Source organism: Dendrobates tinctorius, unplaced genomic scaffold (genome assembly GCF_039654945.1).
Source record: "Dendrobates tinctorius isolate UK_male_01 unplaced genomic scaffold, ASM3965494v1 ptg000029l, whole genome shotgun sequence".
Lineage (NCBI taxonomy): Eukaryota > Metazoa > Chordata > Amphibia > Anura > Dendrobatidae > Dendrobates > Dendrobates tinctorius.
Genome location: NW_027361697.1, coordinates 10,637,501 through 10,658,231, shown reverse-complemented (window position 1 = coordinate 10,658,231; position 20,731 = coordinate 10,637,501). Strand labels below are relative to the sequence as shown.

Below are 20,731 nucleotides of genomic sequence, written 5' to 3'. Positions count from 1 at the left end.
CCTACAGTCAAACATGGTGGAGGTTCCCTGATGTTTTGGGGTTGCTTTGCTGCCTCTGGCACTGGACTGCTTGACCGTGTGCATGGCATTATGAAGTCTGAAGACTACCAACAAATTTTGTAGCATAATGTAGGGCCCAGTGTGAGAAAGCTGGGTCTCCCTCAGAGGTCATGGGTCTTCCAGCAGGACAATGACCCAAAACACTTCAAAAAGCAGTAGAAAATGGTTTGAGAGAAAGCACTGGAGACTTCTAAGGTGGCCAGCAATGAGTCCAGACCTGAATCCCATAGAACACCTGTGGAGAGATCTAAAAATGGCAGTTTGGAGAAGGCACCATTCAAATATCAGGGACCTGGAGCAGTTTGCCAAAGAAGAATGGTCTAAAATTCCAGCAGAACATTGTAAGAAACTCATTGATGGTTACCGGAAGCGGTTGGTCGCAGTTATTTTGGCTAAAGGTTGTGCAACCAAGTATTAGGCTGAGGGTGCCAATACTTTTGTCTGGCCCATTTTTGGAGTTTTGTGTGAAATGATCAATGTTTTGCTTCATTCTCTTTTGTGTTTTTTCATTTAAGACAAATTAAATGAAGATAATAATACCAAAGAATTTGTGTTTGCAATCATTTTCAGGACGAAACTGAGTATTATCTGACAGAATTGTAGGGGTGTCAGTACTTTTGGCCACAACTGTAGTTGTCTGAAATTCTCTGTTTAACCGGCTCATAGCCAAAGTGAGAAGCTTGCATAATTTTTATGTATAGATAAAGATTTCTGTAAAAGTGACATCTTAACAAATATCTCAATAATTCAGATATTTTGGAAACAAACCTATTATATAAACCATACTCACCAATAAACAAATTACAGCTTTCACAAGATTACCAACCACGGGAAGACCCTGCAATATAAGTTATATGTATAAATATTAAAACATTAGAGACCATGAAGCTACATATAAATTATTGCTGAGAGCCTTTCATAATTGCCATAAAATACATAAATCAATAAGTGCAAGTAACTGTTATTGTGACCTGGTTTATTCTTAGCAGACTCATTCAATCACTTTACAGTCTAACCAGAAATTGTGTCAATGTCACAAATAGAGACACAAAAAGAAAATTCCTATCATAGAATAACTTTATTACTCATTTGCCTAGACATGTTAGAATGTGTAAAATATATAAACATTATTACAATTATCGATCAATAATAAGCTACGATATAAATATACAAATTTAGTAAACATTACCAGAACTAAATCAGCAACGTGCGACACAACTGGATCGAGTGTATCACCAACGGTTCCAATGATGGGTTCCTAGAAATTGTTAATTTAGGTTAAAAAATAACCAACTATTCATGAACAATGTCAGAAGATATACTGCATATGAAAGAATTTAGACAAATTTATAATGCAATCCATATATTTAGGCTACACTGGGAGATAGCAAATCCTCTATAGATCCATGAAGGAGTTATATACTCATGGTAGTCAATGGAGTCCGAGTGAACTTCATCGAGTGGAACTGACTTCTCAAATTTTACAAAAAATTTTTATTGTCCAAGATACAGATTTCTTGCTATTTGAACCTTTTTAGCATAGCAAAATAGCGGCTTGCTGCAGCCGTCCATTGATGGAACCTAGAGGGATGGCAATCGGTTAAAGAAGCACTCCTCCTCCCATCAAAATTGTTATCCTTTTACTATATTGCAGCCAGATTATATAGCACTGTATACTTACATTGCTCATTTTGTCCTTCTACTCAGATAATTCTCTTTTCCATTAGGTCTATGACATCACATGATTAAAAACAGACCAGCTGAATCCTTCTAAGCTCTATGTAGAAACAGGAGGTCAATTTTCCCTGTATGAGTCACTGCAAAAGTCCTTGGCAAGAGCGCAGAAGCTGGGACAGGAGGTGAAAAGGGGAGTGATAAAAGGCAGGGACAGGTGACACCCTGTTTCTACACAGAGCAGAAAAAGAAGAATTAGTTGGGTAGAAAGGCAAAATGGGCAATTGTAAGTACACAGTGCTATATAATATGATGAGTGCAATATATTAAGACTTAAGAGGAGAAACGTTTATTTTTTAAGAAACACTCCCATCAAAAACAACGCCTCACCTGTCTGGCCTCTCCCATAGCCCACCAGTCTTCTGTGTCACCTATTTCCACCTTGCCCAAACGCATTATCTTTAGCCTTTTCACTCCAATCCAGATCTTCCAGCTCGAATAGACCTTAGATGTCACTGTGCGCCATGCCATTAGTTGAGTGACGGCACGGCTTGCAGGGACGTCAGAAGCTTAATCAACATAGCGGACCTGACCTGGAGTGAAGAGGTGAAAGAAAATGTGAGTGGAAGGGGAAATAAGACGCTACGGAACAGGACCGGGAGCTGGTGGACAGGTGAGCAGTGATGCAGGTGTTAATTTTTTTTTATATAGAGCCTAATAAGTAACATTCAATTTGCAGGGAATAACTTTGCTGCTAATCGAAATTTCCCTGTAAAATCTGTGAAATTTGGGCGAATTCTAATCTGAGAGGCTTGATCATCTGAAAGGCCTCAAACATCCACGATTTTTTTTCATACATCAAAGCACGGACCGTTATCCTTCAGTGTTTTGGATTCGAGTTTCCCCAGTGTTTTGGATGTAATGGCTTCAAAAGTAAATTTTGACTAATTATGATATTCTGTTTATCTGAAATTGTGAAGGCACTTTGAGGATATGGCGTTTTATCATGGTTTTTTTTTGTTTTAAATCTCTTAATCTTATCTACTGGTACTCCATTTGTTAAGGATGAAGACTCTTACCACTACGTCGTTAGTCCCAGTCAATGTACCCACCAGGCAGCCAGCATTTTCCTATTACAGACGGATGGAGAGTTGACAATTATTATTTGTAATGTTTTATTATGTCTCAGTTTAACTAAGTTTAGTTCACAACACTATTTATCTACTAGCTTTATTAAAGCTGTTGTCCAGGACTCTACAAGCTTTATTAAAGGGGTTGTCCAGGCTTGACACACACGTCTGCTATCACTCTGTGATTGCCAACTACTGAATCGTGACAGCGTTCAGTCCACACATTGTCACTGCTTGCTGGCTCAATTATTTATGAAAAAAAGGGAGTTTTACTTACGCTCCTCGATTCCAGCGCTCTGTCTCTGATGCTGTCCCAGTTTCTGTTGTTTAATTGCAGCAGTGAAGTCACGTGAACAGCGCTGCAGCCAATCAATGAGCTCAGAGGCTCATGCTGCCTGTATCAGCAGAGCTGCTGAGCTCAGTGATTGACTGCAGCGCTGTTGATGTGATGTCACTGCTGCAACCAATACACAATCACCAGAGCATAGCTGGACACACTCAGGGAGGCGTAAGTAAAGAGTTTTGTTTTTTTGTTTTTTTAATAATGAACTGAGCAAAACTTTTCCAAAAGGACACAACCACTTTAATGATGCCAACTTTTATGTTAGATGAAACTTTCATATTAAAAAAAAATTGGAATCTGTATCATTTTTATTTGTAGAACATATTGGTAATATTGCTTACCAAAAGAATATCTATAAAATATATATTTTCTTACCACAATTGCTACAAGGGTGTTTGGATCAAATTTTTTTTGCTTTTTCTGGAAAGAAAAAAAAAAAAAAAAAAAAACGGGGATCAGCTGTAGAGAAATAACATTGGCAATTTCACTTCACAACGTGCTACATTGAGAGCTATTGATCTAATCTGGTTGCTGTAGGACGCTTGCTCAAGTGTTTTTCCACCAGATTTCATTCTTGATACTAAAATATGAAATGTTCTACTTTAGATACCACAGCAGGAGAACTGTAACATTTTGCGGTAGCCTTTCAGATGAATATCCATCCATGATTTGTAATGTGAGGAACCTCTCCCAGGACAGGACAGCTATCTGTTCTGCTTCAGGCAGAGAAGTCCCTAGGGTCAGACCTCCCTCAGTAAAGTCAATGTGCCTTTAGACCATATAGACAGCATAGTATTAATGGTACTACCCCTTTAAATATTGTTTGTTTGTTTTTGTGCAGCATGATAAAAATATAACACTAAAACTAAAAGAAACTACCAATGAGATATAATATAACCCCTGGAAGAAGCAAGGAGCGAAACGTGTCAAGGTCTGAGTTGGAAAATGATGTTCACATCACTTTAATGGCAGGCACAGGTCTGTAATCTTTGCTGGCATTGGATAATTGTGATTTACAAACAGGCAAATATCTATAGTTCTTTATTGTACATATGTAATGGAATTTATGTAACATATACTAGTCGTCACATAAAGAAGAGCCTATGGCATTTTCATTGTATATGTTGTATAATCCTCTTTTCAATCTCTGGACACCAGTCTCTTTTCTCTGCTGTTTTCAATTATTTCATGTAGTGTTTTTCATTTAATTAAATTTGACTATTTTCAAACACACACAGAACGGTTTTGTGTATTTCTCATATAATATATTGGCGTCAGGTCTTTGTAGGTGTTATTATTTATTTGGCAGCCTGAGCCTAAGCGTCTTTTTTATTGGTTTCTGTTTCTTACAGACAGACAGAATACAATTCATGGATCAATCATTTAGAAAAATTGTTTCGTACTGCTGGATAATAAAAATGTAAGACATAAGTCGGGTTCAGATGAACATATGCAAAAATATACATTTTTCATCCAGAAAACAATAAATGATTTTTTTCATCCCTGTTATCATCTGTATGAAATACGTATGTACATTTTTTACAATTATATGGCATCTATTTTTTACATGAACAATTTAATACAAAAATGTATATGACATTTTATTATCTTAAAGGGAATCTGACAGCAGGTTTTCACTATTTAATCTGAGAGCAGCACAATAAAGAGTAAGAAACCCTGATTCCAGAGATGTATCACTTATTTGTCTGCGTTCTGTAGTTTCAATGCAATCAGTGTTTTGTCAGCAAGAGATTTTCACTACAGGACTAGGTGACTAGTACAGGCTAGTCAGGCTAATTGGGTAACCCTGCCCCCACCTCTGATTGGCAGGTTGCTGACAATGCACAGTGTACTCAGAAAGCTGCCAATCAGTGATGTGGGCGGGGTTATACACAGCTCAGCGTTCTGATGACTGCTACATCTACAGCAGAGAAAACAGGGATTCTATCAAAACTGCACAAAGCAGCCCAGTAAGTGATACATGGCTGGAATCAGGGTTTCCTCTACATCATGAAGCTCTCATTACATAGCAAAAACCTGCTACCTATTCCCTTTAATAATTATAATGAAAAAAAGGAAAATGTTACTGTTCTCGGAAAAGCACATTTTTTTATATGAATTTCCAATTTTTTTCACAACTTAAATTAAGAAAAAAGCTATACAAGTTTAGTATTGCTGTAATCATACTGAAATGGAAAAACATATTACAAGGTCATTTTTACATTACAATGAACGCTGTAAAAACAAAATCTCAAAACTAGTTGGGGAATTGTTTTCTTTTGTTTGTTTTTTTCGCAATTTCACACCAAATAGAATTTTTATCCTTTTTTCCCCACTTCATATAATGGTATATTGAATGGTGTCATTCAAAATTACAAGTCGTTAAGCAAAAAAAAAAGAAAAAGACACCAAGACCTGAAGTGGCTATGTTGATGGAAAAAGTTATGGCGCTTGGAAGAACGGGAGAAAAAAAATAAAACAACAAAGGTGCAAAAATTGAAAATTACTTGGCCGGGAACGGGTTAAAAATAACATTGATTCTGTTTGTGAATAATTTAGTGATTTTTACCTGGCAGGCGAGGGTTTCCAAGTCATGGACCAGAAGATTAACATTCTAAAACAAAACACAGCATTAGGATAAGATTTACTTTTAGGAAAAATTGAATGGTTGTTAAACCTAGGACCATTTGCCTAATAATAAAGTTTTTTGAGAATATAACGGAGAATCATATATGTTGTTATCACGATATAGCAGCTCAACAAGGGTTAATGTCCCATTATGTGCTTCCAAGGGTATAAAAACGTGGTAGATTTGTTGCTGAAATGTCTGAATGGGGCAGAAATCTGTGTTTTCCACCTAAATAATCCCATTCGGATAAATGGGCCGGTTGTTCAGCCTGAGAAATGTTTGCAACAAGTTTGTCACATGTGAATACACCGTGTAAATGACTATGTAGGGCGTCTCACAAAATTAGCATATCATCAAAAAGTTAATTTATTTCCATTCTTCAATGCAAAAAGTGAATCTCATACATTATATAGAGTCATTACAGACAAAGTAATCTATTTAATGTGTTTATTTCTGTTAATGTTGATGATTATGGCTTACAGCCAATGAAAACCCAAAAGTCATTATCTCAATAAATTAGAATACTTTATAACACAAGCCTGAAAAATTATTTCAAAATCCAAAATGTTGGCCTACTGAAATGTATGCTCAGTAGATGCACTCAATACTTGGTCGGGGCTTCTTTTGCTCAAATTACTGCATCAATGCGGCGTGGCATGGAGGCGATCAGCCTGTGGCACTGCTGAGGGGTTATAGAAGCCCAGGTTGCTTTGATAGCAGCTCTAAGGTTCTGCCAGGACCGTAGTCGTTACCGAGGACTCCGGGGCAACCGTGTCCTGGCCTCCCTCTCATAGACATGACAGCTTTCTGCCAGCATACCTGTAGCTCCATTCTTCTCACCCTCAGGGCCTTCTCCAGGTGGTAGATGGCTGCGCTGACTTTTGTCTTGATAAAACACAGTGGACCTACACCAGCAGATAACATGGCTCCCCAAACCATCACTGATTGTGGAAACTTCACACTACATCTTGGAAATAAAGGTCCCAGAGTCTGGACGAAGAGTGGAGAAGCCACAATCCAAGCTGCTTGAGGTCTAGTGTGAAGTTTGCACGATCAGTGATGGTTTGGGGAGCCGTGTCATCTGCTGGTGTGGGTCCACTGTGTTTTATCAATCCAAAGTCAGTGCAGCCATCTACCAGGAAATTTTAGAGCACTTCATGCTTCCCTCTGCCGACAAACTTTTTGGAGATGGAAATTTCATTCTCCAGCAGGACTTGGCCCCTGTCCACACTGCCAAAAGTACCAACACTTGGTGTACAAACAACAGTATCACTGTGTAAATGGCCAGAAAACTCGCCTGACCTTAACCCCATAGAGAATCTATGGGGTATTGTCAATATGAAGATGAGACACCAGACCAGAAAAGCTGAAGGCTGCTATCAAAGCAACCTGGGCTTCCATAACCCCTCAGCAGTGCCACAAGCTGATCGCCTCCATGCCACGCCGCATTGATGCAGCAATTGATGCAAAAAGAGCCCCTACCGAGTATTGAGTGCATTTACTGAACATACATTTCAGTAGGCCAACATTTCGTATTTTAAAATTATTTTTCAAGCTGGCGTTATAAAGTATTCTAATTTACGGAGATAATGACTTTTGGGTTTTCATTGGCTGTAAGCCATAATCATCGACATTAACCCCTTACCTACAAAGGACGTAATATTCCGTCCATGTGACCCTGGACCTAACTACCATGGACGGAATATTACGTCCCAGCGATCAGCGGCGCCCACGTGGTGAGCGCCGCTGATCGCGGCCGGGTGTCAGCTAATTATCATAGCTGACACCCGGCACAATGTGTCAGGGGCGGTCACGGACCGCCCCCGACACGTTAACCCCTTGTACACCGTGATCAAACACGATCGCGGTGTACCGGGGGTTAAAGGGAAGCATCGGCAGGGAGGGGGCTCCCTCCGTGCTTCCCTGAGCCCCCCACGGCAGCGCAATGTGCAGCGCTGCTGCGGGGGGCTCTTTCCCTACAGGCCCCCGGATCCAAGATGGCGACGGGGGCCTTCGGGGGCCTGTAGAGAGCTGACTTCCTCACTGCCTGCAAAGCGCAGGCATGAGGAAGTCTGCAGCAGTGCCTGTGACAGATCGCTGATCTGTCACAGTGATCTGTGATGTGACAGATCAGCGATCTGTCACAGGACAGTGATGTCCCACCTGGGACAAGGTAATAAAGTAAAAAAAAAAAAAAAAGTGTTAAAAATAATTTAAAAAAAAAATCGCTAAATAAATTAGTAAAAAAAAAAAAAATATTCCCCAATAAATCCATTTTTTCAAAATAAAAAAAAACAAAAACAATAAAAGTACACATATTTGGTATCGCCGCGTCCGTAATGAGCTGCCCTATAAAACTGTCCCATTAGTTAACCCCTTTAGCGAACCCCTTAAAAAATAAAAAACGAAGCAAAAAGTAATGATTTATTATCATACCACCGAACAAAAAGTGCAATAACGCGCGATCAAAAAGACGCATATAAATATCCATGGTACGCTGAAAACGTCATCTTGTCCCGCAAAAAACGAGCTGCCATACAGCGTCATCCGCAAAAAAATAAAAAAGTTATAGCTCGCAGAATAAAGCGATACAAAAATAATTAATTTTTATATAAAATTGTTTTCATTGCAAAAAACCGACAAAACATAAAAAAACGACCTAAATGAGGTATCGCTGTAACCGTACTGACCCGAAGAATAAAAACGCTTTATCAATTTTACCGCATGCGGAACGGTGTAAACGCACCCCCCAAAAGAAATTCATGAAACGCTTGTTTTTGTTCATTCTGCGTCCCAAAAATCGGAATAAAAAGCGATCAAAAAATGTCACGTGCCCGAAAATGGTACCAATAAAAACGTCAACTCGTCCCGCAAAAAATAAGACCTCACATGACTCGGTGGGTCAAAATACGGAAAAATTCTAGCTCTCAATATGTGGTGATGCAAAAACTTTTTTTTACAATAAAAAGCATCTTTTAGCGTGCGACAGCTGCCAAACATAAAAACCGCCATAAATAGTAAATCAAACCCCCCGTTATCACCCCCTTAGTTAGGGAAAAATAATAAAACTAAAAAAATGTATTTATTTCCATTTTCCCGCTAGGGTTAGGGTAGGGCTAGGGCTAGGGTTAGGGCTAGAGTTAGGGCTAGGGCTCAGATTAGGGTTAGGGGTGTGTTGAGGTTAGGGTTGAAGTTATAATTGGGGGTTTCCACTGTTTGGGCACATCAGGTGCTCTCCAAAGGCAACATGGCGTCTGATCTCAATTCCAGCCAATTCTGCATTGAAAAAGTCAAATGGTGCTCCTTCCCTTCCAAGCTCTGCCATGCGCCCAAACAGTGTTTTACCCCCACATGTAGGGTATCAGCCTACTCAGGACAAATTACAAAACAACTTTTGGGGTCCAATTTTTCCTGTTACCCTTAGGAAAATAAAAAATTGGGGGCAAAAATATAATTTTGCGGAAAAAAATGTTTTTTTTATTTTCACGCCCAGGCGTTATAAACTTCTGTGAAGCACTTGGGGGTTCAAAGTGCTTTCCACACATCTAGATAAGCTCCGTGGGGGGTCTAGTTTCCAAAATGGGGTCACTTGTGGGGAGTTTCAATAGTTTAGGTACATCAGGGGCTCTCCAAACGCACATGACACCCACAGACCAATCCATCAAAGTCTGCATTCCAAAACGTCACTACTTCCCTTCCGAGCCCCGACGTGTGCCCATACAGTAGTTTTCTCCCACATATGAGGTATCAGCGTACTCAGGACAAATTGGACAACAACTTTTGGGGTCCAATTTCTCCTGTTACCCTTGGGAAAATAAAAAAAATGGGGAATAAAAGATGATGTTTGTTGAAAAAATACGATATTTTTATTTTCACGCCCAGGCGTTATAAACTTCTGTGAAGCACTGGGGGGTTCAAAGTGCTCACCACACATCTAGATAAGTTCATTAGGGGGTCTAGTTTCCAAAATGGGGTCACTTGTGGGGGGTTTCTACTGTTTAGGTACATTAGGGGCTCTCCAAAGGCAACATGACACCCACAGACCATTCCATCAAAGTCTGCATTCCAAAACGTCACTACTTCCCTTCCGAGCCCCGACGTGTCCCCATACAGTAGTTTTCTCCCACATATGGGGTGTCAGCGTACTCAGGACAAATTGGACAACAACTTTTGGGGTCCAATTTCTCCTGTTACCCTTGGGAAAATAAAAAAATGGGGACTAAAAGATGATGTTTGTGGAAAAAATACGATTTTTTTATTTTCACGCCCGGACGTTATAAACTTCAGTGAAGCACTGGGGGGGGTTCAAAGTGCTCACCACACATCTAGATAAGTTCCTTGGGGGGTCTAGTTTCCAAAATGGTGTCATTTGTGGGGGGTTTCTACTGTTTTGGTACATCAGGGGCTTTCCTAACGCGACATGGTGTCCGATCTCAATTCCAGCCAAAAACGTCAAATGGCGCTGCTTCCCTTCCGAGCTCTGCCATGCGCCCAAATAGTCATTTACACCCACATGTGGGGTATCAGCGTACTCAGGATAAATTGCACAATATCTTTTAGGGTCATGTTACTTTTGGAAAAATAAGAATTGAGGGTGAAAAGATCATTTTTGTGGAAAAAATATGATTTTTTAATTGTACTGCTGTACGTTATAAACTTCTGTGAAGCCCTTGGGGGTTCAAAGTTCTCACCACACATCTAGATAAGTTCCTTGGGGGGTCTAGATTCCAAAATGGGGTCACTTGTGGGGGTTTCCACTGTTTTGGTACATCAGGGGTTTTCCAATCGCGACATGGTGTCTGATCTCAATTCTAGCCAAAAACGTCAAATGGCGCTGCTTCCCTTCCGAGCTCTGCTATGCGCCCAAATAGTCATTTACACCCACATATGGGGTATCAGCGTACTCAGGACAAATTGCACAATAGCTTTTAATGTCCTGTTACCCTTGGAAAAATAAAAATTGGGGGTGAAAAGATCATTTTTGTGGAAAAAATATGATTTTTTAATTGTACCGCTGTACGTTATAAACTTCTGTGAAGCCCTTGTGGGTTCAAAGTTCTCACCACATATCTAGATAAGTTCCTTGGGGGGTCTAGTTTCCAAAATGGGGTCACTTGGGGGGGGTTTCCACTGTTTAGGTACATCAGGGGCTCTCCAAACGCGACATGGCGTCCGATCTGAATTCCAGCCAATTTTGCATTGAAAAAGTCAAACGGCGCTCCTTCCCTACTGAGGTCTGCCATGCGCCGAAACAGTGGTTCCCCCCCACATATCAGGTATCAGCGTACTCAGGACAAATTGCACAATAACTTTTGCAGTCCAATTTCTCCTGTTACCCTTGGTAAAATAAAGAAAATGGAACCTGAAGTATTTTTTTTGTGAAAAAAAGTTAAATGTTCATTTTTTTTTAATATTCAAAAAATTCCTGTGACGCACCTAAAGGGTTAATAAACTTCTTGAATGTGGTTTTAAGCACCTTAAGGGGTGCAGTTTTTAGAATGGTGTCACTTTTGGGTATTTTCTATCATATAGACCCCTCAAAGTGGCTTCAAATGTGATGTGTTCCCTAAAAATAAAATGGTGTTGCAAAAATGAGAAATCGCTGGTCAATTTTTAACCCTTATAACTTCCTAACAAAAAAAAATTTTGGTTCCAAAATTGTGCTGATGTAAAGTAAACATGTGGGAAATGTTATGTATTAAGTTTTTTGTGTGCCGTATCGCTGTGATTTAAGGGCATAAAAATTCAAAGTTGGAAAATTGCGAAATTTTCAAAATTTTTGCCAAATTTCCGTTTTTTTCACAAATAAACGCAAGTTATTTGAATGCAATTTTACCACTAACATGAAGTACAATATGTCACGAGAAAACAATGTCAGAATCACCGGGATCCATGGAAGCGTTCCAGAGTTATGACCTCATAAAGGTACAGTGGTCAGAATTGTAAAAATTGGCCCGGGAGTTAACGTGCAAACCACCCTTGGTAGTGAAGGGGTTAACAGAAATTACCGTGAAATAGATCACTCTGTGTGTAATGACTCTATATCATATATGAGTTTTACTTTTTGTATTGAAGAACTGAAATAAATTAACTTTTTGATGATATTCTAATTGTGTGAGAAGCATCTGTATATAGTAATAACGAAGCCTTTATGTATATTGTCTTATAAGATGATGGGTGGCATATACTTACGTAGGTGATCAATGGTAAACATGTTGACGTGAAAGTATCACTTAACTGTAGGATAAAATAGATAATGGTTAGTAAGCGATAAAATAAGGTTCCCCTGATTTAAAGGGTTGTTTTCAAGTTTCATCTTTAGGATTGCACCGCCCCCTGACTTCCTGTTTGCTGGAGGTGGTGCCATCCTGACAATTGACAGACCATCGGTACGGTTGAGCTGCCGGCCTGAACCGTAAGTTCTGTGATGCTGCAGGCAGAAAAGGTTTTGCCATTGTGGCATGGGAAGCGGGCAAGGGCACTAGAGCTGACCAGACTGTGTGGTTACAGCAAACTGGCCATCCATAGGTCAGCGCTTACAAGCTCTATTAAAAAGACCTTATAAGCTTTGCAAATGCTTGGCCTCTGCTGTTACACTATAGCGGTGGCTGAAGACCAAGACAAGCTGCAGTAAATAAAAAAAATAAAAATTCTTTAGTTTTTAAGGATGGATATGATTATTTTATTAAGCAGAAAACTTCAAAGTTGCTGCTTTTACAAGCACAATGCAATTTTAACTATTAGTGATGTTGAGACTAACCCTTTAAGATGATGTTCTGGAATTTTTTCTATTGGTGCCTACATTTACCGCTTAATTGTAATTGTTGCGGAATATATTGGCACTATGTACTTTTTTACATTTATTTACTAATTTATAATGCATAAACGGAATCGCTATAAGTATAATAACTACTATGGAGAATGTTACATTTTATTACTTTATCAACAGTCAGTATAGATTTTCAACCTTAGAATAATTCTACATAACTCTATATTTAATTTCTTATGTTTCTGTCTATGCCATTAAAATCACCACCCCATGAGAAATTTACTGAGTGCTGGTTTCCCACCATACATCTTTTCTGTACCAATGCGGTATATTCAGTGATGGGGTCAGTCCCTTCTATACGTTTGCGTACGAATGTGTTAAAAATAACTATTTGTGTATTGGAGAAATAAATCGGTCCTTACCGTATAACACATCACATCTAACAATTGTGGGGCAAGTGGCGTGTGATGCTGAAAAACAAAGTATAGAATAATAATCAAAAGATGAAAAACATTTTATAGCCATAACAGCATTAATAATGGTGCACAAATGCTTCTTTTATTTGCCACTTTTAATGGTAATAAAGACTGGTGGTATCAGAGGGGTAACAGAGACCTGAGCAGAATGGGACCATCTACCAAACGTTTCTTATTATTTATGACAATCATACTTTTATTTCTTACCATTGAAATTTGCACTACATTCTTGTAGGTTTTCCCTTTACAGACTGGGAGGTTATCAGTAAATTGGAAAATATCCCATCTGGCCAACACAACCCTCAACTGTGACAAGTGAAATTATGTTACCGGTAAATGGATTTTCCAAAATTAGGAACTTCCCTTAGGATCAGTTTAGATTGGTGGTGGGGGTCTTACTCTCGCCACCACAGATGAAGGGGCCACGATGCCACATCGCTTTCATTATTTAGCAGGCTCCGCTCTGCATTTCTAGTAGTGGCTTGATATTACAATTTGCTACATCTTTGCCCCATTGAAGTGAAAAGGACTTTGCGGTAAGGTTGGGCACAGATGCTCTAACGTTACACTGCTGTGTAATCAATGAAGTTGAGCTCTGCACTCGCTGATGTGTCACTAAGCCTTATGCTACTTTCACACTAGCGTTTTTTGCGCTGCATGCGCAGTCCAAATGCATACAAAAAACGCATCAAGCTTATTTTATGCGCATGCGTTTTAACCAGTTTGTTGCCATGTGAACTGTTAAAACGCATGCGCTTTTAAACGCTGACGTGCGCATGGACATGCGCACGCCAGCGTTCCCATAGACTGTAATGTGATTTTTTTTTTGCGCATTCCGTGCGCTTTTGTGCGCATACGTTTTGGTTTTTTTTTACACAGGTTGGGCGCACAAAAAATGCAATAGGGTGCGTCCGGCGCGCCTAGGCGCACACTGCAAAAAAAGTCATGCGCACAAAAATGCTTACAAACGCTAGACCATGCGCACCCATGTTAAACATAGGGGTGCATTGCGCATGCACATGTACGCGCATGATGCGCTGCGCTAAAAAACACTAGTGTGAAACCAGCCTTAATGAGAACTTTTCACTGGATTTTTTAATTTAAACTGAGTTCCTCCTCTGACTGCCACTGAGCCACTGATTTTGGTGCAGTTTTTCTTTTTCTTCTGTGCCCATCTGTTCCAAAGTTACCCCCCCTGATTTTCCTTTTAACTAACTGGGCGTATACTACAGAACTTCTCATTGGATGTGGCTGTGTTTTATTTGGCCAGCCTCAAACGAAATAGAAACAAATTCCAACAGAGAAATTCTGCGATATACCGTACACCCAGTTGAGTGAAGGGAAAAATGCCATCTTTTTTTCCCAGGTTGCATAACTTTGGAACAACAGGGCACAGAAAATAAAGAAAAACTGTTCCAGATTCAGTGTAGCAGAACCAAGTGAAGGAATTACAGTGGCCACAGCCAGGGGTGGACATGCAGTACCCAGCTATGGCCACTATACCTTTGATGGAGCTGTCCAGCTCCGCACCCGGAACAAATGATCAGCAAGTTGTACACTCACCGATCAAATATTGATGACCGATCGTATGGATAGGTCACCATTGTAAAAGTCCCCTTTAATACATTCTCCTCTCACATCCTGGAAGATTTTAGAAAAAAAATATCCTATCAAGGTATAACAGTGATAGCTGTTCTCCGGCTTGGACTGGCCCACAGGAGAATCCTCCGGTGGGCCTCTATGCAGGAGTGAGCCACCGGCGTCTTATATGAGCAGTACTTGGCACAATACGTTTCATTCACCATATACAGACAAAGGCATCTTATTAATTTAACACTCAACTCAATTTATTCCTATAGGATTTTATGAATGAGAAAGTCATATTTACATCTAGCTGAAAAGTGGGTCCCGGGAGTTGATGTTTCTGTTCGGCCCTTGGCACCACAGTCTGTCACTGGCTTTACTTTATCTCCAGTGTTTCTTTATATCTGGCATATTTTCACTTATTTATTCATCCTTGTGTATATGCAGAGTCAAAGATGGACAATATAGAAATATCTATCTTTCTATATTTCTAAATATCTTTCTATAGCGCAACTGACTTTTCCTTAGATAATTCATTTTTTATTATACAGGTCCCTCAATATTGCAGGTTTATTCACAATAAGGCTATCTCTTAACCAAGATAGGGGATACCTTTTTCTCCAGGGTCCGACTATTCTGGAAACCCAAGCTCCAGGCTATGCAGTCCTTTCTTGAGTAGATCCAAAGTGCACATGCACAACCGCCGCCCCATTCCTTGTCTTTGGGACTGCCAACTAGTCTCATAGACAAAGCATGGAGAGGAGGTTGTGCATGTGCACTTTGGATGTATTCAGGACGGGGATGCAAAACTGCATTCTTCAGGTACTAGATCCCCCATGCTCAGGCCACTAGTGGTCTCAGCGTTTGGACCCCCAGCACTTAGATTGTTATCCCCTAACCGGTGTAAAGGGAATAACTTGATTTCATTTGTTAGGAATAACCCTTTTAAATATTCAAAGCCTGTCCTTTGCTATATATGAGGCATATAAGACATAAATAAAAAACTTACTATTATCTCTGCAATGGGCGGAAATACTTCTGCTAAAATATCACCAGCGTGAGCTCCAGTTGCTTCCTAGAAAAAATATTAAAATCCATACATCACAACACTATTTTCATTTAATGAGTACATAATGTTATTTTTTCATTTAATGACTAGTTCATTTTTAACATAAGAACCAGATCGGTGGGGATCCTAAACCTGAAACCCCCACCAATTGCTAAAAAAAATTTTTTAAAAATCGTATAGCATTTTGCTCAGCAGATCGGAGCTGAGTTATTACATGAAAGCGCACACAAAGCCGTGTATGGACTCTATAGAAAGTCTATGGGTCTAATTCATCAAAGCTTTTACGATTTTATACTAGAGTAAAAAACTTCAAAAAGTTGCACAATTTTGGCACAACTTGAGGCTGCACTAACATTTAGCGACTTCTGGCATTTTCACCCTGTTTTGACAATATGGGCGGAGCAGGGGTGGGATTGGAGAATGATGATCGCTGCTTGTCAAATTCATGACGACCGTTGGCGTTCGTTACACCACAAATCTTACTCCAGAAATGGAGTAAGATTTGTTGCAAAGTGCACATGGAGATGTCCGAAACGCGTCAAACACTAATGACTCTGGAGCCTTGCACTCCGCCTAGAACTCTCATCAACACCAGCTTGAAAATCGCCGGTGTTGATGAATCGGGACCTGAGAGCCTGTACCTAAAGAGGAGTACGAGGTCACACAATTTCTATGGAGCCGGTACTCTGATCTGCGCACATACTCCTGCAGGAGCTCAGTGGGCAGCGGTGAGCTACAGAGCTGGCTTTTGAGCGATCAGGGCCAGGATGCGCTATGATCTTCTGCATGGTTAGGAATAGATATTAAATACACAATAACATGATAAGTATAAGGATGACATATATTCTTGACGAAGGGATGATAGATTTAAACTCTTCTTATAGTTTGGGGATATAGAATAAAGCTGATAAATCCTTTATATTCAAGCTGCTAGTGCAATAAATGCACTAATGTCACAAGCCGCAAAATATCCACTGTATTGCATTACCTGCGCTATTGGTGTAAAGCGGGCATTCATTTTATTTTTATTATTATTTATATTTTATTATCATTATTATTTCTAGACAAACACACACGTAGCATCTACATGATTACAACTTTGCAAACGCCTCTTTATAAGGCATTAAGGTAGGAGACTGCCTGTCATAGTGTTAGATGTTATCATTATAGCATGGTGTGTATACAAAACATTAGAAATATCCAGAATTTATAATGTGACATATAATAGCATCTTTTCTACTGATGTGTATATTAATCTTTATCAACTTACTAATACGTTTCCAAAACCAAGCAAACCATCACCTTTACAGCCAGCACATTCCTGCCAAATAAAAGAAATACAGTACATCACCTAAACATACATCACTATACAGCAATATATCATATTTGACAATATCTCTTTACTACATCCGAGCGTTCACTTGTCATAGTGTTCAGCACTAATCCACTTCACAAGAGACACCCTGTACACGTTAAGCTATGTTCCCACAAGGAGTACTTGGTGCGTTTTGTATTTTTCTACATCAATTAGCTATTAGCTGTTTTTATTGTGCTTCTGTTGAGGAAATTCACCCAAAATGTTTGTGTTGATTTTCCATCTCATTAAGTCTATGGGGGGAAAACCGCAAATAAAATGCAAAAGAGATTGACATGCTGTGCATTTCAAAACTGCTCTGCTGGTCAGTTACAATGTTAAAAAGCAGAACAGTAGGCATGAGAATCATATAAATTTCATCAATTTTCCTTAAACTGTAATAAACTACAGCTGTTGTGCACAAAACTGCACAGTGGAAAAAGTGCAACAAATACTCATCGTGTGAACTTAGCCTCAGATTCCTGCATTCTCACAGAGCTTCCAAAGCTAAGGAAAATAGGATATATATATATTTAAATGTTAGACAAATATAACACAAATAACCACAAAATGCAAGTCCCATTTAAGTGATTTCTTGATTGAGAACAGGTGTGGCAGTAATCAGGCCTGGGTGTGGCTGAGGAAATTGAACTCTGCTTCCCAAAGATGTGATAAACCACAATTAATTTATGTTTTAAGGGGTGGTGTGGGGAAATCACTTTTTCACACAGAGCCCTGTAGGTTTGGATTTCTATTTCCCTTAATAATAAAGACCTTCATTTATAAATTGCATTTTGTGTTTACTTGTGTTATCTTTGTCTAATATTTACATTTGTTTGGTCACGTGAAACATGTAAATGTGACAAACATGCAAAAGAATAGGAAATCAGGAAGGGACAAACACTTTTTCACACAACTGTAAATGTATACAGTATATTATCCACTGTAGCTGTTACTTCTCCCAACGACATTTTGTTCATCTAAAGCCAGTCTAGTAACCATTAAAGGGAATCTGTCAGCGGAAGTTGCAGGCTTATGTAAATGGCCTTGGTCCGGTCTGATGGGGGGTATTTCTTCTTTTTTCTCCATCCCATCCGTGGCCCCCATCCACATTCTTCTCTGGTATTCTTCTCCATCGTTCGCGCGTGCGCAAAGCAATCTTGGTTCGCGCACGCGCAGTATGCTTTGCCCAACTGTGGGCAAAGCCAAAAATCATTACTGCGCATGCGCCGGTACACTATGTCCCGGAAGTATTTAGCTGTGTTCCGGGACATAGTGTACCGGCGCATGCGCAGTACTGATTTTCGGCTTTGCCAGCAGTTGGGCAAAGCATACTGCGCATGCGCGAAACAAGATTGCTTTGCGCACGCTCAAACGATGGAGAAGAATACCAGAGAAGAGCGCAGACGGGGGCCATGTATGGGGTGGAGAAAAAAGAAACACCGCCCATCGGACCGCACCCAGGCCATTTACATAGGCTTGCAACTTCCGGTGACAGATTCCTTTTAAATAGTTGTGACTAGAGATCAGCAGATCTTTTGAAAATCAAATTTGCAGACTTCGTCCAATTTTCCCCAAAAATTAGATTTGCAATGAATAAATTAGCATGAAAAAAGCTTTTAATTGCTAAGAAAAATGAACGTGTGGGAGAGGAGAGAGAGAGAACACTGCTGACCATAAGAGCTTAAACTCTACAGAAGAGACTCAGCTAGAGACTCTGGAGATGGAAAATGACTCTGCTGTATAAACTGTGCTCCACTGGGAACCACTGATCTGTGATGACCCAAGTACTGACCACCACTGTACAAAGTCTGATAATCAGTAAGAGGTCATAGCTGCAGGACATGATGGGGAAGCCCATGCAGTCCACGGGTCAATGTAAAATGGCGTAGCCCGTGTGCTGATACTGCAGCAGTGTGGGAAATGGTGCCGAGATATATAATAATATACACTCACTGGCCACTTTATTAGGTACACCTGTCCAACTGTGTGTTAAGACTTAATTTCTAATCAGCCAATCACATGGCGGCAACTCAGTGCATTTAGGCATGTAGACATGGTCAAGACAATCTCCTGCAGTTCAAACCGAGCATCAGTATGGGGAAGAAAGGTGATTTGAGTGCCTTTGAACGTGGCATGATTGTTGGTGCCAGAAGGGCTGGTCTGAGAATTTCAGAAACTGCTGATCTACTGGGATTTTCACGCACAACCATCTCTAGGGTTTACAGAGAATGGTCCGAAAAAGAAAAAAAATCCAGTGAGCGGCAGTTCTGTGGCCGGAAATGCCATGTTGATGCCAGAGGTCAGAGGAGAATGGGCAGACTGGTTCGAGCTGATAGAAAGGCAACAGTGACTCAAATTGCCACCCGTTACAACCAAGGTAGGCAGAAGAGCATCTCTGAACGCACAGTGCGTCGAACTTTGAGGCAGATGGGCTACAGCAGCAGAAGACCACACTGGGTACCACTCCTCTCAGCTAAGAACAGGCATCTGATGGCTACTTTCAGCAGGATAATGCGCCATGTCATAAAGCTCGAATCATCTCAGATTGGTTTCTTGAACATGACAATGAGTTTACTGTACTCAAATGGCCTCCTCAGTCACCAGATCTCAATCCAATAGAGCATCTTTGGGATGTGGTGGAACGGGAGATTCGCATCAGGGATGTGCAGCCGACAAATCTGCGCCAACTGTGTGATGCCATCATGTCAATATGGTCCAAAATCTCTGAGGAATGCTTCCAGCACCTTGTTGAATCTCTGCCACGAAGAATTGAGGCAGTTCTGAAGGCAAAAGGGGGTCCAACCCGTTACTAGCATGGTGTACCTAATAAAGTGGCCAGTGAGTGTATATAATATATTATTTTTTTTGCGAACAGCAAATCAAATTTCAAAATATTCAAATTCACATGAAATCACAAATTTACATTTTTTTATGCAAACTTGATCTTCTGCTGATCATTCCACTCATCTTGAGTTGCATCCCAAAAGATTATTGTAAATGTTCATCTCCCTACAAAAGCTCTCAAAATGCAAAACTGGTAGAGGTGATTTTGGGGGTGTTTTTAATTTATACGCCCCTTGACACTACTTCATACCTAATGTAGTCCCTAAAAAGTCTTTTTTGATCAAAATAATCTTGCAAATTTTAACAATTGCTTCCAAACTTATAACCTTTCCAATATCCTAAAAAAATAATTTGACATTTAAAAATTTATGTAATATAGAGTGGACATATGGCAACCGATAATTGTTAACTATTGTTTAAAAACTGCAAATTATTTCACCTTTTCTGTAATTTTTTTTCTATTAATAAAAGCAAAACATATCAACCATTATTTACCATTAATTGAAAGGTTTTTTTTCTTCATGAGAAAAAAAACAGTCTCAAAATCACTTGGATAAGTTGAAACATTCCAAAATTAATAACCAAATAAAGTAACACATGTCAGTAATGAACAATGAGGCTAAAAGGGACTTCGTCCTTATGAGATAAAGAGAAATCTGTCACCCCACCTGAGAGCAGCGTTATGTAGGGGCATAGACCCTGATTCCAGCAATGTGTCACTTACTGGGCTGCTTGCTGCAGTTTTAATAACCTCTCTGTTTACTCAGCAGCAGATGTACCAGATCATCTGAATACT

At 39.8% G+C, this 20,731-nt stretch overlaps 1 protein-coding gene across 1 annotated transcript in view; it reads right to left on the bottom strand.

Moving 5' to 3' along the window:
- LOC141085804 (uncharacterized) overlaps positions 1-20,731 on the bottom strand; it is a 38,069-nt gene that overhangs the window by 9,994 nt on the left and 7,344 nt on the right. The window contains exons 5-13 of the mRNA XM_073571370.1: positions 17,005-17,055; positions 15,675-15,740; positions 13,028-13,075; positions 12,029-12,073; positions 5,777-5,821; positions 3,583-3,627; positions 2,814-2,864; positions 1,250-1,318; positions 851-898 (exon numbers count right to left, since the gene is read on the bottom strand). Of these exons, the coding sequence (XP_073427471.1) occupies positions 851-898; positions 1,250-1,318; positions 2,814-2,864; positions 3,583-3,627; positions 5,777-5,821; positions 12,029-12,073; positions 13,028-13,075; positions 15,675-15,740; positions 17,005-17,055 (468 nt within the window). The remainder of the gene's footprint in view (positions 1-850; positions 899-1,249; positions 1,319-2,813; positions 2,865-3,582; positions 3,628-5,776; positions 5,822-12,028; positions 12,074-13,027; positions 13,076-15,674; positions 15,741-17,004; positions 17,056-20,731) is intronic.